The 27566-nt window shown below is 43.3% G+C and overlaps 1 protein-coding gene across 1 annotated transcript in view; it reads left to right on the top strand.

Annotated features, from left to right (window-relative positions):
* Positions 1-3213, top strand: part of GPR50 (G protein-coupled receptor 50) — a 56575-nt gene extending 53362 nt beyond the window's left edge. The window contains exon 3 of the mRNA XM_027687036.1: positions 2237-3213. Within this exon, the coding sequence (XP_027542837.1) occupies positions 2237-2287 (51 nt within the window). The 3' untranslated portion in view covers positions 2288-3213. The remainder of the gene's footprint in view (positions 1-2236) is intronic.
* Positions 3214-27566: the final 24353 nt, after the last annotated feature.

The raw sequence follows: 27566 nt of genomic DNA on the forward strand, positions 1-27566 counted from the left end.
AGCTGAATGTTTAGTGAAGGCAATGTGGTTTGTTGTTTTTTTTTCTTTAAGCTTGTATTTGCACTACTTCTTATTCAGGCTCCGAAGTAACAGCCAGCAAGTATTTGAACCAAACCAAGTCCAAAGAGGTCCCAAACAGGCAAACTGTGAGAGTCCCTGCTACACCTGGTAGGAAGGGGAGCAGCAGGAGGGTGGTAGGTCATCTCTCCAGGACTCACAGAGAGTCACTGAACCAAACTATGCAAAATGATAGTGGAATCTGCTCGTCTTCTGCTGTCGGGTCTGAGCCCAACTCCTGCCTGGGTCTCCACAGGGCACAGGCTCAGTCCCTGCTGCGCTGGGGTGGATCTGAGCAGCTCCCTGAACGTGCAGGCCCTGCTACCGCTGCAGGGTGGGGATGAGTCTGTGATGGGCACTGTCCATCTGACAGCACAAAGAGTCCTGGCATGACCTGTTCAGAAGGGCTCTGGGTGGCCCAGTGAAGGTGCCCAGAGCTGGGCTGATGCAGCCACCGTGGTTGGAGTCCTAAGCTCAGTCTTGCTGGAGCTGAGGTTTGCAATATGAACCATGAAAAGCAGGGAACATGGCCTCGAACACTGTGCCATTTGCTAGCACTTTGATAGAGGCAGCACTTAGGATAGGATAGAGTTTTATATTGACTTATTTAAAAACTACCCAAGCAGCTCCTTATTTTTATTTTAGGAAATGGTTAACAGGGTACAGAGAATTTATTTTTGTTAACAGTTGTTTACAGAAAAAGGGAAGTGTGTTATAACAGGGAATCCTGAGCAGTGTCACAGTTTACCTGTGGGAATCTAGCTTTAATACAAATTTGAGTTTTCAAGGGGATCCCACCGCTTAAATCATGCTCTGACAATTCCACCTGTTGCATATCTGGCCTTAAGTCTCTCTGAGATCTCACATAAAGTGATTTCAAATCACTTGCTCTGGATTTGACCTGGTGGTGTTGAATACCTATTCTAACCCCAAACTCTAAGATTGTTGTAGTGAAATCTTGTGGAGAGTCAGTAGTGCTGTGAAAGAAGATGATTCTCTTGCCATGAAGAAATATTTTTGGATATTGCTAATGAATGTTGTTTAATCTATTTAAGAAGAATGTAACCAATATATTTATATATAAATGTGTATTGCATATGCTGTTTTCATTTTATTGTTTAATTAAGAATCGTTCAGTATACTTTCCTATTGCTATTTTTGTTCATAAAGTAGATTCATTCCCTTTACGTGTTAAAACTGTAATAAATCTGCCATTGGACTGCTTATTGATATTTCTTTTCCACTTGCAGTTATTTTTTAATAAATATTTGGAACAACAGCTTGGGTTTTGTTGACTCCCACAAAGCAGATTGAATTGACAAATGAGTTGAGATATAACTCAGCTGTCCAGCTTAGACCTGGAAGTGCATGACCCAGAACATCTGACACATCCTTGGATTCACGTGTTTTCTTTCACCTGCTGTGAGCCAATTGCCTGCTACACCCTGGCCTTCCTCATCAGGGAAGAAACTTTCTCTGTGCTGCTGTTGGTCTCCTCGCTGTGTGTCCCTCCAAGGCCCTTTGCCTTTCTTGTGCCTATGTGTATCCACCGGGTGCTGTGGAAGCAGAGTTTGTCACATCCATTTCCTTGCCCTTTCCTGGGAAGGAAAGCACGGCCAAGCTGTGAACAGGAGGGTGTGGGAGCCAGGGTGGTCACAAGTTGGGGCACAAGGTGGCATTGGGTTGTAGGCAGGGGGTGGAGACAGAGTCACCCTGGGCTGGAGGCACAGTGAGGGCTGACACGCACTTTCTCCATTGAGGAGCTTTGTGAGCATGAAGACTGCTGTATCCAAGATGTTCTGTGTTCTTTCCCCACCTCTGTTTTTGGGCAGATTTTGCTGTATTCATGCAGTTCTTCAGCCAACAGGTTCTGCCCATAGGCTGCACCAGTTATATTCCATGCTGACTTGACTGGAGCTGGTTTTTGGGCAGTCTCAGTGCTGCTTCCGAAGCAGGGGAGATGGGAGTATGGAGTCATCCAGTTGTAACTACAACCTGAGCTCCTGTTTCCTAACCAGATGTCACATGTAACTGTGGTGTTAAGGGAGTAAAGGCTGAGATTATCCATTAAAGAGTTGCTGAAAAACCATGGAGCGGACATGTTGAATGAACAGGCAGTGTTCATACAGTGACATCCCAGAGCAGTACTGCTACTTTTTTTGCTAATCTTTTCCAACAGGCACTGAACTTCACCTGCTGCTTCCACAGTAAAGCCTGCAATGCTTGGTGATGGGACTCACTGAAAGCACTGTTAATTATAGTTGCAGATGCCAAAATGTCTGTCTGAGCAGAGCTGCTAGAAAACCCTTGCACGGACTTGTACCTGCTGTTTCTGCCGCATGGAACCAAATGAATCAAACTGTCAGAAGTGAGGCAGTGTTATTTATTTACTTACTTGCCACAAAGTAATAGTAACTGGGAGATAAGATAGAGCTATAAAAGGCAAGAGGTGTGATAATTCAATACCAGGATAAAATCTCACTCATGGTGACTATTTGGAAGTCAATATTTGTCCTAATGTATTTCCTTCCAAGCTTATAATTTATAACATGAAGCCACTCAATAAAGAGCTACTGCATATGTATTTAGAATTTTATTGGAAAAATGTAAATTACTGGACCTAATGCAGTATTTCTTAGCATAAAAACCCTGAGATAAGAAATGCAGAATGGGTTCTTGCAAGAACTCTGTGATGGGATATGCAAATTTTTTTTGCTGGTGATAAGAACCATAAAATTTATATCTCTCATGAACTACAGTTGTGAATGGAAGCTCCGTAATATTGTTAACTGAATTTTCACTTTGTAATGCTTGTTTATAGTATCCATTATTCATGTACTATAAGTAATGCACTGTACAGCAGAGATAGAATTTAGAGTCCATGGTCAGTTTCCAGAGCAACCAAGGTGGGTCTGAACCATTAACTGAAATATGTTTCTATGTTTTCTTCCAAGCATGGTCTCCTGATAAGGTTTTTAGCTCAACTGATTGCTTCTAAGAGGTCAGGGAAACTTTAATGTCTTTTAGATTAGTTGCAATGTCTGTGCAGTCACAGCTTGCTTAGATTACCTTTTAAATAGACTTGAGTCATCAAACCATTTTATAAGTCTGTCCAGTTGGAGCACATAATTTATTTTGTACCTAGATATTTTATCACAGCACATTTAATAAACTGTTATGTCTTTCCTTCTACATTATACTCCTCTTGTGTGCAAAATTTTTGAATTTCCCTGTAAATAAGATGCAAAATTTTTTTCTCAACTGTAAGCAGGTTGCTTTGCCTGGAGTTAGGTTTCCACTGGTTTTGATAACTGTGTAGGATAGAGATACTAATGTGGCATTAAAATACATCCATCTCCTGGGTGAAAAGTGACAGCTGTTTTGCAATCAAAAAAAAAAAAAGGCATGGAAAAAAGTCCAGAATAGTTTGCAGGAAGTAATTTAAATAGACATTTCTAGTTGAAGTAAGAGAGGAATATTTGGAGGGATTGTACATACTCAAACTGGGACCTGGCCAGGACAATGAAGTTAATGAACCCCTTAATATAAAAAATGGGATTTTTATGACACAGGGACACACAGCTGGCATGAAGCCGGATGTCTGGCTGCAGGATCCCCTGTGACATGAGCAGAGAAACAGGAAATACAGTAAGGAAAACTAAAGAAACCTAGAGAAGACTAGAGCATACTTCTGAAAATATTAGGTGCGTGCACGCACTGGTAGTTAATATAAAAGTTTAGCAAGATTTTCCTTTTTGGTCTGTTTTCTCTTTCCCTCCCCAGCTGCGATTTAGTTGTAAATAAAATGAAGGACCATTTTGTTTTGGTTTGGTGGTGGCTTTTGAGAGCCTCGAGCACAGCTGGGCCAGGCAGGCCTGGGATGGGGCTGATGGGCTGATGAGCTATCCCTGTGCAGGGGGAGTCACACCCACCTCCGTGGGCTTAAATCCCCCTAGGGAGAGGGCGTGTTTTCCTGGGCAACGTCTGGCTGGAAAAGGTTGAAGTTGCTGTGCTGTGGCCCTGGGGGCATTACAGGGCTCCAGCATCCAGTGAAACCAGGACCATGTCGAGTTGCAAAGGGGACTGATGAGACTAAACCATGAGAGATGCCTCACTGAGGTAGGAGGGGTCTGTTCTGCCATAAGAGTGGGGGTGCTGAGGGAGTGAGCCTTGCTTCCTTGGTACAGTGCTCTTTCTGTGGGGAAGTCAAAAGATGTTCTGGAAAGCAGATGTCTCCTGTGAAAAAACAGAGGTGCTCTGTCCTGGAAGCTTTTTTCCCTGCTGATGGTGGTGCAGGAATTAAGGTGACAACAAGGGGCTTTTTTCACATGCAGAGCCTGTCCCTGTTGCTGCCCTACACTGGCATTGCTGCTGCACAGCTCACCCCTGCCCCACAGTACCTGTCCCTGCAGAGCTGCTGTGTTTGTGATGGAGCTGGTGACCCTGAGCCCCAGTGCACCCAGCCCAGCCTGGGGGGTGTGAGAAATGATCAAGATGTAGGCAATGAGACAGGCTAAACTCTCTTTGGGTTAGTCATAACCAAGCTGGTATGAAAGCAGCCCTTGTCTGCAAACCTTGAGGGCAATTGCTTCCACATGGGACTCTCTCCTGATATGTCCTATACCAGAAATTTCTCTCCTTCCCTCCTGCTCAGGGCTCACCCCTTGCCTGCAGGCCAGCATTGGAACAGAGGAATAGACAGGTGAAGGAAAAGAGCTGCACTTAGACCTGAAGCCCTTTGGATTCTAAAGTAGATCTTATACTACTTTCCTCATTGTATAGAAATGTATGTGTGTGTGTGTATTTATATTTACACATCCTGAGTTTTCCTAAAGCAATCAAGACCAGTCATATCTTTCAAAGTATTGACTGCATAAAAGTTCTGGTTTTTTTCTCCTGGGTACTTCAGAGCAGATGGAAAATGCAGCAGGTGCTGCTAATGTCTTTCTACCCTTAGGAAGACTTGTCACAGTTACCTGTTTATCTTGTTTATTTTGACATTTTATTGCCTGAAACTGCTCTGTAACATAAAAGCACATGCAGGGGCGGTTAGAGGTGAAATCTTACAGATTCGCTTGAACAACTAAAAAGCAATAAGCTACAAGCAACTAAAAAAATATCTTTTTCTGTGCATGTGGAGGAAGGTTGGTATTTTTATTTTTACTGAGGAAATACCATGGAATCACAGAATGATTTGGGTTGGAAGGGATCACAAATGCTCATATAGGCCCAACCTCCCTGCCATGGGCAGACACACCTTCCACTAGACCATGTTGCTCAGAGCCCCATCCACCCTGGCCTTGAACACTTCTGGGGATGGGGCCTCCACAGCTTCACTGTGCCAGTGACTCACCACCCTCACAGGGAACAACTTCTTCCTTATATCTAATCTAAACCAGCCCTTGATCAGTTTGAAGCCATTACTCCTAGTCCTGTCATTCTGTGCCCTTGTAAAAATCCCTCTCCAGCTCTCTTGTAGCCCCTTCAGGTACTGGAAGGTGCTGTAAGGTCTCCCTGGAGACCACATAATCCCATCAGGGAATCCAGGGGTTTGCATTTTGTGTATTAGTGACTGGAAAGTGTAAAGTGAGCTTTCCTTTAGCTGCCCTGCACGTGCTTTTTCCTTTGCTTTTTCAGTAGGTGATGGAAGCCTCTGTTTATTTTTACCATGTTCTTAGGACTGCACAGAAGAAGAATTAGGAGACTGGTAATATAGATATTGAAGGGGTTTTGTGCCCAGCTTGTTTAAAAAGTGAAGTTTGTAGAAGATGAAAAGCAAGGCCAGTCCTGCTGGCTGGTCTGCATGAGTCCTGCTCTGCAGCAGTGCCTTTGTAAGAGCTCAAAGCTGGGGATGCTTCTCCCCTGCTGGTCCCATCAGAGGAGTGGAGAGATTTGGCCAGGCTTTATTCCAAGAAGGAAATAAAGAGTTTGTTTGTAACTGGAGGTCCTTGGGCTGACAGACTGTGTCGTTTTGGATGCCAGACCTTTCCCTTGCTTTCTTCTCTGATGCTGAAATTTTGGAAAACAATGAGTAGTTTTTACTTCTCCCACCCTAATAGGTGGCATCTTGCAAGTGCTTGTAGCTGGTTGCTCGCCTTGGAGTGCGTTCCTGGATGGTGTTGTTTGAGGAATTGCTGTTACATATAAGTGACCACTTCGTAGGGGCACTGAGCTGGGTTGGAACAGCCCAGCTGGTGATAATAGCTGGGGTGGTGATTGCACAATCTCTTCATCTTTGTGCTTTGTGGAACATGGTAATCAGGCTTTTGGGTAAGTCACAAATTGCACCTCCCGAACTGTACTGTCCCCAGGGGCTGCAGCAGAGAGTACTTATTACAGCCTGGGATGGATGTGGGATGGCCACCTTGTAGCAATTTCTGTAGGTCTTCTCAGTTCTAAATTTGCTGGTAACTCAGGCTTCTTCACTGTGCAGTCACATCTGAAATTCACCTTTGAGCCTTTGAAGTAAAATGAATCCCGAACAACTAACTGAATTCAGAGCTTTCAGATGGGAGTTATGTCTTAGTATTTAACAGAAATTAATATTAGCCATTAAACCTCTCAACTGCTAATTAAGTGGACTATTTCTATGTTATGTGTAAATCTATCCATATCTTCACATTGCAGGCAAATAGAATTTCATTAAGGCACTTCAGTAACTGTGAAGGGACAGCAGCAGCATTTTGGGGTATTTTGGTTTTAGTGAATTATGTCACTGTCTTGTACTGATTACTAAATACTTTAATGATGTGTCTTGTAGAATTTATTTTTTTGTTTTGGCAGGGCAATTAGGATGATGGCTTGTCAAGGAAGAGTAAGTTACAGCTGAGCTCAGAGGAGGTGCTTGAATCTTTAAGTCCGTAGTTGCTCTAAGTTACTAAAAGGGTGTGTAAAAAGAGCTAGATAACTTTGTATACAAGTCTATTTGTCAGACTTACTGCATATCAAACACTGATTTAAGCTGTGTCCCTTTATATGATCAATGTGGACAGGCTCCCTTTTCCCAGCCTCTATTCTCATAGCTTTGGTTAGCAGCTGGTATTGACTTGGTTTTCTAGGTTTTGCATCAGCTTGAAGAAGTGGGTGCTACCTAGTGGCTGAAGCAGAGGACTGAGTAGAGGTGACAAGTCAGGACATCTTGCCTCTATTCTTGCCTCTTTCTGCTTGTTTTGTGACCTTGAAATGAAGCATGTTTTACCTTTGGTTCAGAGGTGTGGTTAATTACACTGCAAAGCACTGAGGATGAGACAATTACGTTATCTAAGGGAATTGCATAATGATTAAGCCTTAATTTGCTATGTGGTTTCTTTCTTTCTCATTACCTCTGCTGAAGCAGGACCTTTGAAATTAAAATCTAAGGTGAACATTGTTTTTAAAAGTGTAGAGGACTAAAAGAGTCAACTGTGACAAGGTTTGCATAGCCATTTGTTTTGTATTGACCCGGGACTTGTGTCCTGGGTAACAGGTTGTCAGGTTGCTGCAGTCCCCTGGTACTTTATTTTTTTTTAACTGATGTGCTGATGTGTGGGAGCTGATGTGGGGGGAGGGAAGAAAAAAAAAACCACAAAACCCAAATACCCTGTGGCAGAAAAACACTGACAACAAAGAAGCACAGCCATCTGAGTTTTGATCTGGTCTCCTAGCTCATGATCCCCCCATCCCCCCCAAACGTGATGTGTGGGCAGGAACATGTGCACTTTGCTATTGATGCTTCTTGTACAGGTTGGATGTGGGTTTACTTGTAAGGATAATGACTTGTCAATGGGGGAAGTTATCTAAGCAGGACACTTGGATGTCAAACACTGTGGCCAGAAACATTCCCAAGTACCAAAATGGAGTTGTGATCTGCTCAGCCTTGAAAGGGGTGGGATCTTTTTTTTCTGTAGCAGAAACGGTGTTGTGGGAACAGAGCAGTGGGGGAAAAACCAGATCTGCAGGCCATGTTTGATATGATTAAATGTGTAATTATCAGTAACACATTAGAGTCCAGTCAAGCCAATTCATCATTTCCCTCGTGGTATTTATTGAGTTGTTTTAATGCAGACATAAGACTGATTTTATTTTGGTTTATTTGGTGTTCATACTAATGTGTACTGTCTAATGCTACTGTATGCAGAGGTTGTGATAACTTAAATGAGCCAATTTTTGTGGTGAAAAATGACTAATGAAAATGAAACATCAGATTTGCTGCAATACTCTTTGGCCCTACTGAGTAATTCTTCCTCCAGTATTGGGTCATGCATATGTACTTGTGGACTAAACTCCTCCTGTAGTGTAGTAGGGAGGAAACAGTAGGACTGACCTTTTTCCTTTGTTTCCCAGGAAAATGAACAAGACTAATTTCACTGAAAGCTGTGGTTATGCTAATGTAACACTAGTGTAGGAGGAGAACTGGGCCCAATCCCAGTATGATTTGGTTTCATCAGTTAGAAATTAGGACTGTTGGAGGTTTAAGTGGCAACAAAAAATGAAATTGAGAAGTGATTTATTGGTATAAGTATAAATAGATTTAAAAAAAATCGAAGATTGCTGCAGGAGTTCACGTGTAGACAAAATCAGCAACATTTTTGTCTGTGGGGGGAAAAGTACCATGTTCAGCTGACGTGGGGCTAGGGATTTAGCTGGAGTTGGTAGGCAAAAGCAGCAGCCCTTTTAAGAAGGCAATGCAGGAATTACTGTCTGTGTGTGAGGCTGGGGGTCAATCTGTCTCACTATACTGATTCCTTCTGGTATTAAAAAAACATCTCTGTACTTTACAAAGCTACATCGTGTCTGAATTGAATTTTCTTAAATCCAAAGGAAGATTGTATTTGGAGAGAGAAATTGGAGAGACTGCATTAACATATATATAAGCACGCACAGGTAATATTGTTACTGCTAGACTCTCAAGTTGAGGAAAAGGAGTGGTGGCTGTGTGAACTAGTGAGAGATACATTCATGTAGAAAATGTATATTTTAAGCTACAGTGAAGGCTGTCAAAACTGAAGCATAATAGCTCGTGCTCTCAACAAGAATATCTTATCACTTAGATTAGAATAGTTTAGCTTGGAAAAGACCTTTAAGAACACAAAGTCCAACCAAGCACTGCCAAGTCCAGCACTAATCCATGTCCCCAAGTGCCATGTCTGTGTTTTTTAAATCCCTCCAGGGATGGTGACTCCACCACTTCCCTGGACAGCCTGTTCCAGTGCTTGATCACCCTTTCAGAGAAGAAATTTTTCCTAATATCCATTCTGAACATCCCCTGGAGCAACTTGAGGTCATTTCTCCTTGTCCTATCACTTGTTGCCTGGGAGAAGAGACTGATCCCCACCTGGCCACAACCTCCTTTCAGGTAGTTGTAGAGAGTGATGAAGTCCCTTCTGAGCCTCCTTTTTTCCAGAATAAACACCCTCAGCCACTCATCAGACTTGTGCTCCAGACCCCTTCCCCAGCTCCACTGCCCTTCTCAGGATGTGCTCCTTGTCATGAGGGGCCCAAAACTGAACACAGGACTCAAGGTGTGGCCTCACCAGTGCCCAGCACAGGGGGATGGTCACTGCCCTGGTCCTGCTGGCCACACGACTGCTGGTACAGGCCAGGATGTCATTGGCCTTCCTTGGCCAGCTGCTGTCAACCACCCCCCAGGTCCTTGCCCACTGAGCTGCTTTCCAGCCACTCTGCCCCCAGCCTGGAGCCCTGCAAAGCTTTGTTTTGTTGAACCTCATACATTTGGCCTTGCCCCATCAGTCCAGCCTGTCCAGATCCTGCTGCAGAATCTTGCTACACCCCCACAGATCAACACTCCTGCCTCTCTTGGTGTCGTACGCAAACTGACTGAGGGTGCCCTTGATCCCCTCATTCGGATAATTGATAAAGAGAATAAACAGCACTGGCCCCAACAGAAACTGTCACAATTAGCTGTAAAATTGTATCCACTGCTTCAGTTTGTCAGCTGCATTGAGCCCTTACTGCTACTAATTCACTTGGGATGAATTTTTTTGTAGATGGGACAAGACTCATGAGGGGTAAATGTTTTGCAGACAATTTCACAGCTGCTGTGAAATTAGATATTCAATTATATTGTCTGCTGGGTTTCATTATTCAGAAAGATATCTAAGGCTTTTGTAACATCCTTTTCTAAATTATTTAACTGATTTTAGGACTGTTGTCAGCTGTGTGAAATTCCACCTAAATGCTTGTCCCTGGGCCAGCTTCAGGCAAACAGCTTGTGCAGTGACATACTGGCTCTTTACCATGTGCCTTAGATACCTGTTTCTCTCCATTTCCCTGTTACTGGGGTGTGGGTGATTTCAGTGCTCAAATACAGCCCTAAAATGATGTACTACAATGGAGTTAGGCAGGAATCCTGAGAAACGTGGGCCTGAGTTAGGAGACCACCTCAGCACTGGACTAGGCTGGCCAATGGAGATCTTTGAGCACCAGTCTGGCTCCCTCTGGACTCCTTTTGGCTCTAGATGAGATCATAATATTATTGTTATTCTAGTAAAGACTAATTACCATGATGGTATTTCTTTCTGTGAAGGGAAGTGCAATCACTTCTTCCTTTGACTTACTTCTGATAAGCTGGTTAAATCTGCTATTAAATCAGGTGAAATGAAGGTATTCTGTTTTGGGCCCTCTATTCTGTTAACAGTGGGGGGTATGAGTCAGAAGGGAAAAGGAACACCAATAAAGTGGGCAAAGAGGAAGATGAACAGTGGTTGCTCTGAGGACTCCCTGGTCATGGGATCTACGTGCTCAGTCAGACCAGAGCTCTGCAGTCACTTGTGCCAATAACACCATCACCAGTGGCTTGGCCTTTGGGGTGTAATTCTGCCAGAGTCCTTCACAGTGCACAGTATTGCTTGGGAAAGTCTGTGGAAGGGGCTTTGGTAGCCAGCCAAGCCCTGGTCAGTCCTCATTCGATGTTTATTTTTATGTATTTTCTTGTCACCATAAAATATGCTTGGGAGTCTAGTGGTAGGAAATGGGGACTAATGAGTCTGGAGGAAACACTCAAAACATACCAGGATTACTGCTCCTGTCTTTCCTTGTTCCCACTTCTGTCCCATTGGCTGTGCCTGGCCAGTTCCAGATTGAGAGGATGGCTAGAGCATCAGTGACCAGGTGGCTCACTGTTGTAGGACTCCAGCAAAGCTGAGTGCAAGAAAAGCTAAGAAATACCAAGCAGGTATTTGCAGTGATGAGGTGAAAAAATGCATTTATTGATTACTTTTTAGGGTGAATCAATCTTAAAAGGAAGAGCCAAAAAGGCTCTTTTTATTATAACATTATTAAGACTTAACTTGGGCAAACTGCCACTATAGCAATTACTGTACTTTGCTGTTCTTAAGGCTCCCTATGAGACAGGGTTAAGAGGTGAAACCATTTGTTATTCCTCTAGTATCCAAATAATATAAATTATGTGTCCTGTAACATTTGGTAGGGCTAGACTTCTCAGAGAAATCAGAAGCTCAATTATTCATGTTCTATCAATATTTCATGCATAAGAAGAGGCATTTATGTGAGCCTCGTGAGGTTTTTAAACCTCTTTTATTTTTGTGTTGTATTTAGGGAAATACTTTAACTCTGGAAATGGACCTATAAACTGATGCATGGACTTAATTCATCTGAAGTTGTCCTGCTCAGCTGCAACTTCAAAACAGAACGATGGGACTGTGCTGTGCTTGATCCTCATCATGGTGCAGATCCCTCTTCTGGATATGGTGTGGGACATGGAGCTCTTGAGACACGATGGGAAGTCTTGCTGTTAACTTAGCAGGATGGTGGAGCAGATCCCATCTGGGTGACGTGCACCTCAGTTTTGAGGACTTTGTGGGCACAACTGCAAATTATGTAGGTGTCCAGAGGGAAACTTCACTGAAATACAGGTCACAGAGCCCAGCAGTCTTTTTCAGAGGCCTTACGTTGTTAATCTTTAGGATATAACCTTGGAGAGTTGCATGTTCTCATCCAACAAATGAGATGAAGTTGTTTGCTCTGCTAATGTGCAAAGATGCTTAAGTAGGTCCCCATCTTGACTCTCCTGTGTTCAAACTTAAAGCCTATACTTGAATTTGAGTTCCTCTGGTGAGGAGAGAGAAATGCCCGGAGTAGCCTGAATCCTCTATTGGTGAGTACCATAATAAAGTCTAGATAAAGGGAAAGAGCATTTCAGAAAACTCAGGGGAATAAAACCTGGTGATTTCTACAGGGGTAAGGTTCATGGAAGTGGGCAAGGAGCTTTCACTGAAGAACTCATGGTGTTGCAGCCCCGCAATGGCCTCCCTCTGGCATGCACAGGTCCTAACAGGGGGATGTTGAGGGGAGAGCTTGTGCCAGGAGAGGAAGATGAACCAAAACACTTGGTCTCTTCCACTCCAGCATATCTATTAACCCAAACGTTTCCCATTTTTTGAGTTACCTTTCTTGTTTGCACTCTTCTCCCTGATGTATTAAGATAAAAAAAACCAACCTGCTTTTTGGCTGATCTGATTATGATCAGGTCACAGCCGTTCAAAAAAAACCCAACAAACAACCACAAAAAACCCGCAAATCCCCTTTCTGAAATCTTCCCTTTGTGCCATGGTTCAGCTTTGATTTTGATGTTTTATTAGAGCAGCAGAGTTCACACTGCTGTAATCAAAGGGCAGCTGGTACTTCAGTAGAAACCTGGATTCCCAAGAGTCTCGTAACTTGCCTGTAAAACAAGTAAATAGCTGTTGTCTTGTAAAACTGAGGTATTGTCTTAAAAGTATTAATGCCTTCTCCTCCCTTTCCTTTCTGTTTGCCTCACCCTTCCCACCACCAAGGCTTCCCCCAATACTCCTGCTCAAACTTAAGCATACTGCAAGCAAGCAAACAGCTGATGTTGGCAGAAGGAATGCTCAGGTGAGGGAACAGAGGGGAATACATGCTGCTTGGAATGTGGCATTTTTTTCTGTTGTATAGAGCTGTCCTGTGGATGTTTTACTCAGTTTTAAAAGCATCAGTGACATCTAAGCAAATTAAGGTAAGTGGAAAAATGATTTGAACTTGAATGTTGCTCTAGGACTGAAAATGGCTCCTATATTTTTGGACCTCTTCCTATTGCAAGAGCTGAAGGCTTCTCAAAGGGTTGGAGAAGTCCTGTGAAGAACCTCCCAGTGTGCTTTGGCTATGACTTTTCAGCGATGCTCTGCTTCATTCATGCTTCCAACAACACTGCAGTGTCAAAATGACACTAAACATTAAACAGAATCATTGCAATTTGCATATGAGTTTGCCCTGGCTGTACACTTTACCTCTAAGTTTGATCAAGTTAGATGCTTCAAAAAAGGAAAAAAATTGCTGTCAGCTTGCTTTAGGATCAATAAGCCTAATAAGTCTAATAACTTTTTAAAAAATGATGCTTATTTCTGCTGCTGTCCCTTGAGGTGTATCTGTATCTAATACTGACTGACTACAGCAGTACACTCTGCACTTTTTCGTCAATTTTCCATTCATTACCTACTGCTGATGGCAAGACTTTCCTTACATCTTTATCTTGAGTCACTGTGTTCTGTTATTTGGAAGAGGGGTTGATACTTGCTGTGTTCTTGCAGTAATATCCAGTATCATTAGGCTCAAACTTAGCTGCAAGTATCGGTCTGTGTTCCATTGCTAGTACTAATTGATGTCAGTTTTAATTTTGTGAATCCCTGACTATTTGGATGTGTTTGTATATATACAAGTATACAGAATGCCTGTCTAAAACATCATGTCACTGGTGTTTGTGGGAAGCGCTGGGATCTCCTGTGAAGCATCTTAATTAGTTTTGCCTTTCATGTTGGCATCCTAAATTCTAGGCTTGAGTTATGTATTAGATTTCCCCCCCCTTATTTGTCAAAACAGAACAACTTCTTTAGAGCAGAACATAATGCAAATACTAATTAAAACTGACAGGTCCAATTGATGTCACCTATTTTTAAGCGGAAGAAAAAAAACTGAGTAAGAAAAATCTATTCTGCCTTTGTTGAAGCTGACTGAAACGTGATTACTGAAATCTGTGAGCACAGAATGAAGCTCCCTATTCCGCTTCTGCTGTTCCTTGAGGCAGGAGTCAGCCACCCATGACTTCAGAGAGCAGAGCTGTTGCCCATGGGGGAAGGACAGCAGTCCCAACTCCCAGCTTGCTTTCAAAGCTGCTGTGCTGCAGTCACCAAGAGGTGGTTTGGTGTTACCTGCTGGCAGATGGTCTTTGGCCAGATGTGCAACCTGAAGAGATCAGCTTGTGGGATCATATGTGAGTGTTGGGACAGTAATCATCAGCTCTGTCTCTTCAAGGTGCTCTAGAGACTGCTCAGAAGGAGTGCCTTGGTTTGAGCCTCGCAGTTTGTATCCTACAGGAGCATTGCCCATGCCAGTACAGGCAGAGTGGTGAAAGCAACCTCTTTCAGCTGCTGTTTGGCAGGGGGAAAGGCAGGTGCTGCCCACAGAGTACTGGCTGTTGTCAGAGCTGACAGGAGCGTGGGAGCCCTTATTGTGTAGCAGGGAGTTTGGATGGCTGATAATTACTTCTTTCCCTCCCTCCCTGGGAGGCAGAAGGTGTTACAGGCACCTAATTATCATAAAAACCTAAGAAGTTCTTCAGTTTAAATCTGGTTTTCTTCCAACACAGAGCACTGCATCATTTCCAGTGCATCCTGGTGGTGCTGATGGGGTTCTGCTGATTGGCCCAATAAGTAGTAAATGCCTACACTTTTTTGGTGAAGTGCATTTCCTTGATGGTGAGGCATGTAGGTGCTCAGAACAAAATTACTTCCTGTGTGGATAGGCACCATGTGTTCAGTGCAACCCTAGCATGCATAAACCTTTATAAATACAAAGATATATTAGATATACTCTGATCATGTCTTAAAAGAATCTTTGTGCTATGATGATCAGTGCCTTGTATTCTCTTTCAGTCTGTATGCACAACCAGTGATAGCTGCTATTTATGTTTCTTCTCAAGACACGGAAAAAAAGACTCTCTCACTGCTCTCCAAAAGCCTGGTTCTTTCTCATGGCTGTTACTCTTTAAGCCACCCCTGGGATCCATCAGTGTGTCAGCTGCAGTGCCCAGCAAGTTTCTGAGTGCTGGAAGAGTCCCTAGGTCAGTGTATTTTTTCTTACTCTTCTGCCAGCCCTCTTTGCCTGGGAAGTAAAGGCTACTATGAAAGAAAGCCATTGTCTTTTACTTCCTCCAAATCAAACCCTGTTTTTTCATTGGCATGATGGAGTATTACTCAGGAAAAACCCATTGCTCATGTTTGGCTTTTTTGTTATTTCAGAAAACCCAACACCCTTTCTTTCTTTCTGAACCCTTGTAGCTTATTGCAGTGGCTGGAATGGGTTGGTTTTCTGTAGCTTGAGAATGAATTTCTGAGAAATATCTGAGTATCTCTTTAATTAGAATTCACACTTCTTGTTGAACTTTCAGACTAAAACTCTCGTAAACAAGCCTTTCAGAGCACAAAACACTTGAGAGAGGCTCCATGACACTCCAGGGAAGCAGGCTGGTATAATCCATTTCCATAGATGACGCTCAGAGGGCAGTACTGTAGCAATCTGCTGAAGGCAAATAATGGCTCCCATTTTTTTTAATGTCTGGGATTCTGCAGGGTGAATGGAATATCTGTGTTTTTCAAATGAGGATTGAAGGCCAGATGCGGGGCTGGGCTTGTGCCAGTTGCAGTTCTTAAAGTTTAGGTCTGGAATATGACATGAGCTGCAGTGAGGCATGTGGAAAATCAGATGTCTCGAAAGGCAAAGTGGCGATCAGTAACCTGACTTAAGTGAGACCATGGGAGACATTGGGGACACTGTGATCTGCAATCTTCTCTCTAGGGAAGGTAACTCCCCGCTCTGGAGTTGCAGGAGAAGCTCTCTGCCTGGGGCATGAGGCCTGTCTGCTTGTGCAGCAGGCACCATTGCTGCCACCCAGGTCAGATCTAGCCTGTGCTGGTGGGTCACTGCTGTTCCCAACACCTGAGCTACCTGAGTGGGACACTGCCAGGGCTGTGAAAAAGCAGAAGTGAAGTACCTGAAGTCAGCCAGCACGAATCCACCTCTTGCCTCTTGAGATGCAGCAGTGAAATTCAGGAAGAGGTGGGTAGGTGCTTAATAACACATCCCTTAGAGCATGGCCATGGTGCTGCAGCTGAGACTCCTGGGGCAAGATGCTGTGGTAAGAGGCACCAGGGAGCAGGAGGGAAGAACAAGTGGCTCTGAGCTCTGGAACACAGATCAATGACTCTGTAAGGACCTTCCCAATGGCTTGTGTTCATACCAGACAAACAGCTCCAGCAGGAGAAGAGAATATTCAATACAGAGCTGAGAACAAAAAAACCCTAAATCTGCTACAAATGTGTTCTTTGTAACCCTTAGGCAGCCAATTCTATTCTAAGTGAAGCCCCATGTGACTTGGACCCATTTCTAGGGAACCACAATAGTACAAGTGTCCCGGACTTTATGCCACTGATCACCAAGGGATTGGTGATATCAACCTGTAATCACTGGTAAAGATCTAATCCTTATTTACGAGGAAGCCTTTCTCTGGTGACAGTGCAGCCTTGCTTCTTTACATTTTTGAAACAGGTGAGCACAGATCTGAGGAAGTTGCCTGGGCACCTCCAATTTTCCATCCATATGTTAACAGCTTCAGCAATGGGAAATAAAAGCTTTTCATTGTTTGGCAGCAGTTAATGGTGTGATGTGAGCCTGTACCACTCTTAACAATACCACAGGCAAGAAACCTGCTTTTAAGTAAGAGTGCAGTCTCAAGTGAAAGTTATCGTGGCAAAAACTGTCCTTTCAGCACCATCTCTATTGGAGTTGAGTAGGGACTGGATTTCCACACATGACACAGGGTTGGGCTCTCTCTGAGTGAGTGGAGCTCTTGGCAGGGACAGTCAGTGGGATTGATGGAGGGAGATGAGGCAGAGCAGGCTGGGGTCTGGCTGCTTTTCCCACAAGCTGTGTCCCCCTTCTCGCTGCCTTGTCCCAGTGTGACCTATGGGGAGCTGAATGCTTTTGCACCAGAAACATAGTCATGTGAAACCTGGCTGTTATCACAGTAATGGCTTGGCTGCTGCAGGTTGCTGTGAGCACACAGCTCTCCCCAGAACAGCAGTGGGTGTCTGGGGAATAGCTGGGTAACACTGCTCAGCAGGGAGAGGGCAGCTCCAGAGCAAACCCTTCATGGCTGAGGGCAGCACAGGCTGCCACGGGCCCAGGGGCCTTTAGCTCCCTGAGTGCTGGGGCTCATGTCTGGGCTTGGGGGAACCACTGCTTTGTCCTGAGACAATTTTCTTCCAGTACCTTATCCCACTGTGGTAGTGCAATCCAGTTGACAGGTCACACTGGGATCCAGTCTAAAGCTGCACTTGCTGACTGCTTTATTCTGAATGAGTCCTGGCAAGCAGCCCATGGGCTGTAACATGGCCAACTAACAGCAGGCTTAATGTGTATCTGAGCTGGATAGTTAAAGCCTCAGCAAAAGTAACTGGAAGATGCTCCTAAAACATTCATAGGAAAAACTGTCCTTTTTTCGTGGAATTGCAAATAAGAGCACTATTCTTTGGCTGAATTTCTTAATGTATGAAATTCTGAATTGTTGTCATTGCTGATTTTGAGAAAAGCCATGAATTGGGATCAGCTGAGAGGAGCTCAGCTCACCTAATGTCAGCCTGCTGGTTTTACCCAAGATCTTGGCTTGTGACTGAGTGAAGCATGGAATCCATCTACCAGATGCAGAAAAGATCTGTTCTGACATCTGTCCAGCATGATGGTCACAGAAAGCAAATGGAAATCACATAGTTTATTTGACTGCCCTGGGTAAAGTGCAGTTAAATTGCCAAAATACATGGCCAGTTTTGCACTTCATGCAGTTTTCCAAGGTTAATGTTTCTCCTATTTAATTACTAGAGGTAGTGAAGCGAAGATTGACAGATGACTTAAAAAATGTTGCAGGTTTAGAGAACTTGCAAGTAATACTGGAGATATGAGACTACTGAAATGCTGCTGTTTCATAACCAGCTTTGCACATGTAACCCTGCTAATAGCAAAGATACTAAAAATTTTGTACAGTGATATCTTCTTAGAGACGGGGGTGTGTAGTTACAATGTGGGTTGGATGCTGTTATTTTCTAACTACTGTTAAATTACAAATTTTCTGATTCTCTCTTAACACTAGCTACTGCTTTTCTTGCTCTCTGGTGTTTTACCTGGCAGATACCTCAGGCTTTCTCTCCTTAACAGCTCAAATCATGTTCAAAGTAGAGTATTGTTAATAATGACACCAGGCATCTGTCTTTCTGAAGGCAAATATTGAAAATTCAAAGCTAGAAGACACAAGCAGAGAGCAGCAATATTTGAACCTAAAATCTGACATCAGTTTAGATTCTGGCTTTAGTGCTGATAATCTCTCAGAAATGTCAAATACAGAGTACCTGAGGGTAATTTTTCTTTTCTTTGAGATGAAGGAAGGAACAGAATTGTCTGGAAATGCAGAGCTTAAACCTTGAACACTGGTTCATACATCATTTTTTGAAGTGAGAGGCATTTAAGTTCTTGTTTTTTCTCATGTTTACAAGTGCTACGTAAGTGAAATCCAACTTTGCTCTGCTAGACTGAGAAAGCTTCTTTAGCAACTGGTGTTGGGAGATGCTGAGGCCCTTGGTGTAGCACAGCAGAAGCTGTTGTAGTCTAAGAAATGGCACTTCTGAGCTGTTCAGCACCTGGGTGCTCCTTCCACATGGTTCTCTGGCCAGCTGAGCGATCCTAATGGCTTGACCTCAGTATGGTTTTTAAAGACTTCTGGATCAGGATCAAGGGTGGGTGTTGTTTTGCCCTCAAAATGCCTGAATTACGTCAATGACTTGGATTTATTTGAAAACTTAGGAAGGAAATAGAGCAGTAGCAAAGGGGAAGGCAGCTGAAAAATAAAGATATGGCTCAGGGTCAGCGATACGTAGAAATAATCAACATAATATTTTTGAGAAATGCTATTAATGCTAGAAAGCTGTGTCTAGATGAAGACTACATTGACCCATGATACTTAACCCCTGAATCACTCAGTAAATAAGGACACTTCGTGTTCCCTGGCATGTTCATGGATACTTGATTTAGGATTGGGGTGTAAAGGCTGCATCGTGCTCAAGTTGGGCTCAGCAGGTGAGGATCATGCCCTAATGATTAAAAAATGAGCTTAATGTAAATCAACAGTGACATGTTTTATTGTTCTGTTGTTTTATTTTTCTCCCCTTGGTTCTTCTGCAAGGAATTTAAACATCAGGAAGTAGCTTGGTTTTTCTTATGGAAATTTTCAGCGCAGACAGACCTTTCTGTTGCAGGGGAGATAACTGACATCTGACTGTCACAAATATGCAGAACTTTTCTCCATTGCTTGGAATTTGCAGGACCTCTTTCTGTGGAGTACACGTGACCTGTACAGTAGAGAGGATGTGTATAGACTAAACAGCTCTTTTAAAAACAATAAGAGGAACAGAACATGTGAAATGAATGCCTTGTAGTATAAATCCATTGCATGCTTGCATCCTGCCACTGTATGTCAGACACAGGCTTGAATTAGTTAATCTGAAGAAAGTAGGGTAAAAATTCTCCTCTTTCCTGAGGGACCACAAAGGAGTCAGCTGAACAACCTGAATGAGGTCGCCCACAAACTGCTGGTGGCTCTGACCTGACCCTTACCATGGGATTGCATATTGAGTGCCTGAGCTAAGTCAGTCTGGCTCAGAAAATCTGCATAAAATTTTTTTTCCCCAGATAATTTTGAAGAAGGTGTGGGTTTCTTGCCTAGACTACTCTTGTCCCCAAGTAGTTTTTAGTGCAGTCAGGAGCATGATTTAGTCCATGAATGAGAGAAGTCTTGTCTTTTCCCCCCTTTTGTCCATTTAGTGACAGTTATGCTTTTGATTTGCAAGGTTTAATCCTCAGGGAAGCCTCGAGGAGTCCATTCTCTGGGAGCTCTGAGACTGGCAAACAGTTTTGCTCCCAGGTAAGGATGCAGCTTCATGGTGGTGGAGGGTACTCTCTCTGAGGGAGATACTGGCTGTGTACATGGAAGGGTGGATAAGTATTGTAGTGTTTTTTACCTAAGCAACTTCTCCTTGGTGTTTGTCCTGATCTCAGCCCCAAGTAGACAGGAACAAGCATAGGAGCAGAGATGGAGCCCTACTGAAGCCTTTTAACTGCTCGTGGTAACTAATGGCACTGGTATGGTTGTGCGTGTCAGTCAACAGCACCCACAGTCCTAGCAAATCCTGACTAGGTCTTGGGTAAAGATCCTGGTGCTGTTTATTCAAGACCTGGAATCTGAACCTTCACCTTGCTCACAGGAGAACTTGGCCATGGGAAGAAAGAAAATCACATAGATTGAAGAGTATAAAGGAAAACCTTTGGGCCTGACAATTGGGGAATATCTATGAGTTGTTTTCTGAAATGTACAGGATGTCTTGTTTTGAGGCAGAATAAATAAGAGATCCTTGTGTTCTACTGAAATGCAGTTAAGGGTCAGACTTGGAAGGAATTTCTTGACTGGGTTAATGAGGCTGAAATAATTTTTAGTCATGGTTCAAAATTTTGGACTAACTTTCTGCAAATTAATTCTCTGCAGCTTCATCACAAGGAGTTGGAAGCTCAGAGTGGCCTGATCTCCCAGTCTGTTCCTTAACAATTATTGAAGAAATATAATCAAACCCTTGATTCAATTTCTTCTCATTTGGCTCTACTGGTTCTTTCCCTGGGCTCAACCAGAGACCAGCAGTGATGGAGATGGAGATTAGTGGTGATCAATCTAATTTAGTGGTTGGTACATCTCCAGTGAACTTAAATGGACTATAGTTAATCTAGTTTTCAAGTATGCTTGTGTTGTGAGTGCAAGTTAAAATTTGCTTTATGTGCCTCTTACCAGATGGCCTTACAGCTAAAAGTATCAGAGTGGGAGGAAGGAGATCTGGCATTAGTTTGTAGCTTTTCTGCAGCTTCTCTGTCTCATCCTGGCATGACTCAGTAAGGAATTCTCCTTAACACAGCGACTTAAAAACCTCTTTTTCCCCCCCCCCCCCACATTTCTTTTGGAGTAAGAACAGCACACATGGTTACCACAGCTCAGCTTGTGTGGAGCCTTAGAATCATAGAATGGTTTGGGTTGGAGGGAACCTTAAAGATCATCTAGTTCCAAACACCCTGCCATGAGCAGGGACACCTGCCACTAGACCAGGTTGTTCCAAATCCCATTCAACCTGACTTGGAACACTTCCAGGGATGGGGCATCCACAGCTTCTCAGGGCAACCTGTGCCAGGGCCTCACCACCCTCACAGGGGAGAATTTCTTCCTAATATCTAATCTGAGTCTGCCCTCTGTCATTTTAAAGCCATTCCTCCTTGTTCTGTCACTCCATGTCCTTGTAAGAAGCCCCTCCCAGCTTTTTTTTTGTAGCCCCTTTAGGTACTAGAAGTTGCTATAAGGTCTACCTGGAGCCTTCTCTATTTCAGGCTGAAAAAAACTTGGGAGTTTGTTCTTTCACACTTGATTCTGCATCAGATAAAAGTCTTCTTGTGCTACTAGTAGGTGAACTTAATAGTAAAGATGTTTATTTCACTTTTTTAATTTTATTACCTATATTCTAAGATAAACCTAAGGTCAGCATCTCTGATGATCAGGTTGCTACTGAGTTCTGTACCTCACTGACTGTGCAATTAGCCACACAAAACAAATTAAAATGCGAATGGCAATGAAAGTTGTGCAGGTGAGAAAATGCTGATGTGTGCTGCTAGTAAAGGTGGACATATGAGGACTTTCTTGCCTTTGTTTTATCTCTTCTGCTGTTTGGTTTCTGTATTTCCAAAGGCTAATGACCAGAAATGAGGCATTGAAAGGATGTTTCACTTAAATCTTTTCCCCTTCAGCCTTTCATGTGGATGTCCAGATAAGTCTCTAAAATGTATAAACTATATTTATAAAAAATTCTTCCCTGACAAAATGAGGCTAATTCAGATTCTTAGAGTTTTACGACTCAGCTGAATGCAGAAGCCCAGGTGTATTCATTTTTTTTAATTCTCTTTTAATCTTCAGAAGGCAGTATGTTCAATAATTGCTGTTTGATGCAAAAATATCCCTGATTCTTCCTCATTAGAGCTTACCTTTTTACCACTTGCAAAATTCTAGGGCTGTAAACCCCTCTCTCACTTGAATGTGTAATTTGTGGAATAAATGGGAGGGCAGAGAGGGGAGAGGAGCATCCCAGGGCAGCTCCTTGCTTTGGTGAGGACACACAGGCATGAGGTGGAGTGTGGTGCAATGACACCCACAGGGTGCAGGTGGGCTTGGGGGTTGCCAAAAGTGAGGAAAAGCAGCAAAACTGAAATTAGCCAAGATAGCAGGAGGTTGCCCAGGAATCTTTTGTGCATATCTGGAGGTTTGGACTCCAAGTCCCTTGCCCTTGTAGATGCTGAGATGCTCAGGTTTGCCCAGAGGGATGGCAGATGCCCCATCCCTCTAAACATTCAAGGTCAGGTTGGAGGGGGCTCTGAGCAACCTGACCCAGCTGAGGATGTCCCTGCTCGTGGCAGTGAGGTTGGACTAGATGACCTTTAAAGAACCCTTCCAATCCAAACCATTCTGTGACTCTATGATGCTATGAATTAGCTCAGTACAGGGAGGACTAACTCCTGGATACTCCACCAAGGACAGCTCTGAAGCCAGCTCTTCCTGAGGCCTTGCAAAGCTTGGTCTTTGTAGCTGGCCTTCCAAAACTGACAGATGGGGATGGGAACCATCAGAGGTTCTTCATTCCCCTTGTTTAGCAAGCCCCTGTCAAGGACTGGGATGAGAAAACCACTCCCATGCATTTATAAAGGTGTTAAAACAATGTGGGGCTTGGCTCCATCTGGTTGCAGTGCCTGCCTGCATACAAGTACTCTGGAAAGAATAATCTTCTTTTAATGTTGAAAATGAAACTTTAGTGGAAGAAAAAGTTATCATGGAAGTAACTCTTCCTCACTGCAGCTCCTCTCACTCCTCTGCTGCGTGACTGAAGCAGTGAGTCATGCAGCTTCCCAAGTAGCTTGAGCAGGAGAGCCTACCTGATGACATCTGATTATTGGGGGGGGTTAAACTTTTTACTCCTGCTGATTCACAGAAAGCAAAATGAAGGGTTTGTTTTGATGTGAGGAAGATGTGTCAAATGTGGGGGTGGGAGGAGTGGGCTTGTTTGCCCTCTAACGTTTCTCACTGTACAGCAACCTCTGTTTTCCTGGGAGATGGTTCCTGCCATTCTGTTGGGGTTTTTTTGTGAGAATCACTCAAGATCCGTAGAACAATTGCCTTGAGCAGTTTCTGTTTGGAAGGAAGTTCCATCAGGCAGGAGAAACATGGATTTATGAGCTTCTTTGGGGCGTGGTCATATTCAGGACCAACTGTGCTTAGTCCAGTAGCAATGCACGAATTTTTGTGTTAGAGGAAATCCTTATTCTGTCATACGGCAAGGCATTTAAAAAATGAGAAACAGCAAAAGATTTGATATTATTTTCTCTTTAACAGTTCTTTGATTGTATGACAAAGGTGAAAATGACCTCTAAGATCACCAAGTCCAACTACTAACCCTGCACCACCGTGTTCACCACTAAATCCCCAAGTGGTATTTTCCAAAATGACTGCTTGCATAAAAAAAAACAAAAACAACAAAAAAACAACAAAACACCACGACTTTTGATGCCACAGTATTGTGTAATCCACAACTACAATTTGTATGAAGTAGTTTATTGTAATTTAAGGTAGAGCTTGTGGTAGGATCTTGGTGTGAAGCAGGCCTGGTCTGCTTTAGCTCACACAGATGAAGCTGCAGAAGCCACTTTTCAAGGCCTTCCAGCCCCATGTTTCAGGGAAGTGCATTTCCAGTCGCTGGACAGGAGGCTGTGGAGTGGGATGTGCTCATCTTGCAGCATGTTGTATTTGTAGGAAAACATCCACTTTTCCTCCAGGCAAGGTCTGGTGGAGGATGGCTGTGCTTCCAGGCACAGCTGTGGTGCTCATCCAAAAGCATCCCCTTGGGCAATCTGGATGGATTCTTTGGTACAGCCTACCCTCCATTTCTGAGGTATTCTATTATCTTTTTCAAAGTAACAGTTAAAACAGTTGGTAATGGCACTGCATCTGTGGATGGATTTTCCTCAAGCTCCCCTAGATGACAATTTGCTATAGGGTGTTTTGTACATTTTACCTTGTTCTTAATATTCACCTTATGCAATTCATGAGTTATGAAGAACCACATAATACAGCAGTTATTATGCTGTTTTGGGGATTCAGAACCAGCTAATGAAAATGCTGAGAAACCTGCAACCATAAATTCCGTTAATCCATGCTCAGTATTATTTTAATATTTAAATATTTAAAAATTAAAGTCTACCATATCATTCATATTAACTGTATCTTATATGTCATGATTTGGTGCTCCTGTGTCTTCCTTCTCAGCAGCAAGTCATTACACTTTATTGTCTAGGCTAGAAGGGAGTAATAAAATAAAATCTCTTTTTTCATAAATAACTGGATTGTATCATAAGACTATCAGCAGTGACTTGTTTTACAGCTAACCTTACTGAAAGTCACTGTTTCCAATGGTAGCATGAATTACAGCAGCACAAGAGCAACGTGCCCTGAGGATGGGGAAAAAAAATCATGGCATGTAAAATGTTTCTTGGAATTAATTTATTGTCGTTGTGTCATCCCTCAATGAAATAAAAATCATATCTATATGAAAAATAATTAAGCAAGGCATGGAAGTGATTGTGAAATCCAAATCTTGTGTATTGATACTGATTTGTTGTATGGTTGAAAGGGTTTGGAAAGTTAAAGAAAGATAGTTTATAGTGATGAACTTTATTACAGTCACAGCATTCTCTGAAATTTCCCTTGTGAACTGTAGCCAAATGAGAATTTATCACCTGAAATAGATTTCCACCTGAAAAAATCACTTGCATGTAACTTTTAGAGGGTTTTCTATGCTGAGAAGGCTTCTTCCAGGCCTTTGTTTTTGCATGTCAGCTTTTCAAACTGATAATTCCTGGAAATAGTGTCAATAACTCCAGTGACAACCTTCTTCCCTTTGAGTCTTACTCTCCCAGGCAGGGATTGTGTCCCTGGATGAGCTCTGTGCTTTCTCCCAAGGTCATGGTGAAAAAGAGACTTGAGGATCTGAACAGGACCCTGATCTCTTCCCACAGGTTTAGTATTCCCAGACTTCAACCTGGGGCCTGGCTGCTGTAGGGATTTCTCCATGACCCAGCACTGGCACATGCATCTGGATGGGCACAGTCACTGCTCTCCCCAGTGAGTGTGAACCCTTCAGGTTAATTGCAAATGTTTTATGTGAACTCAGCTGTTCTCCTACGTGTATCTGCTCAGGTTCTGCAAATTACCTTTCTCTGATGGATTCCAACATGTTGTGCCACATCCAGGCTGACATTTTGATTATGTATTATTTGCATTGTCGAAGAAATTAACAGTTGAAGCAGCTGAAGCTTTTCAGGATATTTTTCCCCAAATAAATTGTATTTTGAGTGCCAGCCAGATTCTCCATATGGCTAAAATGTACTAGAACAGAAAGACAATTAGCATGGCTTAATAAACTTCATGCATGGTTTGCTACTGCAATATCAGAAAGAAAACAAATATAGCCACTAGTTCTCCTTGGAATAACTTTGTTAAATTGCTGTCGTTTGAAATGAGCTCTTTTATGGCTTATGGCTGATATAATTTGCATTGTGATAGGAAAAGCAGCGTTCTGTATGTTTAGTGCCTTTGGATGTGATGCAGGCCTGCTTGGGTCTTGTATAAATTTTCTCCCCAGCGAGAGGGGAAAGGTAATAAATTGAGTTGTGGTATGGAGCAGAAAGCAATGGATTTGGGGGACACTGGGGCTCTATTCCAGACTGTACCATGCAGCACAACTTTTGCTGGTGGTTTTTTAACCTATTTTCAGTCTTTACCTATTTGCTTTTCTTGGTTAAATGCTGTGTCTTGAGAGCCAGACCTTGCTGGGCACACAGACCAACTTTCCCCATGTCTTTCACCAAGTGGTGAGGTGTCCATAGGTACATTTGTGCTGATGCATTTGATCTGTCAGCAGAGGATACTGCTGAGCACACTGCTAATTGCTTCTGGTTCAGCATCTAAGTTTGGTATGTGTAGCACGGGGGGCGGGGGGAAGCAAACCCAACGTGTCTGAATTGTGACTTAAATGAGCTTTGCACAGATAAATCTGGCAGTCAAATGCTCACAAAAGCTTGTGTTTGGTTTTTGGGCATGAATGACTTAGAGAAGACAACTCTGTGTGTGTATGAGATTTGCAGGGCTCAGAGTGTTGTGCTGTATTGTGGCCATGAAGGTATTGTGAGAATCAGGGATAAACTGTGCCCTTAGGACACCGCTAATTCCCTGCACATGGCCTGCCCATGGTGACAGTGTTCAGATTACCCTGTGGCAGGAAAACCTGCTCTGCCTACCACAGGTGTCTTCTTGGATGCTTCTAGGTGTGGGGTTACACACAAGGATCTTCTAGTCTCACCACAGAGATGCTGGTGCTGGATCTCATGCTCCCAAACCACTGTTCAGCATTTGGCACTGAAGGAGGATGAGCCTGGGCTTGTTTCCCCTCAAGGAATGGCAGATATCTCCTTGCTACTGATGCAGTCTGTCTCCCACGTTTTCATGAATGAGAGTGCCTGTGAAAAACATTTATTTACAGACCACTAGTTTGGAAGCACTTGATGTTTTAATTAACTTTGGGGGGTTATGGTCAGAATGGTTCACACAGCTATTCCATAGCCTGATTGGAATCTCTGGATTCAGAACACATCCACCCTAATGCCTTCGGAACACATGAGTGAGTTCGGATTACCGATGTGCACAGGATGAATGTTTCTATTACCCCATCATCATTATCATCACCATTTTACTCATTGCTAGCAGAGTTGACAGTGAGGCTGAAATTAGTATTGATTGTGCAAGGTGGCAGGAGTAATGGGGAAGGTGTTATGTGAGAGGGGCAGGCTGTGATTCCCTCACAATACCACTGCTGGCAGCCTGTGGGTGCAGTACTATTTAGAGAAGGGGGAAATGCTACTAGAAAGCAATCTTCCCTGGGAACACCGTTTCCTAGCACTCCGGGCTTAGGAGGTCACAGTTCAGCTCTGGCAGTATGTGAGTCTCTGGGCTGCCACCCATGCCGTGGGCTTAGAAGTATTTCTCTGCTGATTTCTGTTCCATAAAGAAAAATACTGCAGGTAGGAAAAAACTTCAGTAACTACCACAAGTATGTAAGATTCCTTACCTCACCTTAGTGAATGCCTCTCTCAGCCTGCTTTTCTTGAGTGGGACATCCACACCATTTCCACGCTGTGTCTGCTCATATCACCCTGTGAGATATCTTGTAGTTTTTCCCTGTAACCTTTGTATTCCGCTGTTTCATGATGCATTTGGTGGGTTCACTCCTGTTGATTAAGAGAAG

This window comes from Neopelma chrysocephalum, unplaced genomic scaffold (genome assembly GCF_003984885.1).
Source record: "Neopelma chrysocephalum unplaced genomic scaffold, ASM398488v2 Primary Assembly neopelma1_73, whole genome shotgun sequence".
NCBI lineage: Eukaryota > Metazoa > Chordata > Aves > Passeriformes > Pipridae > Neopelma > Neopelma chrysocephalum.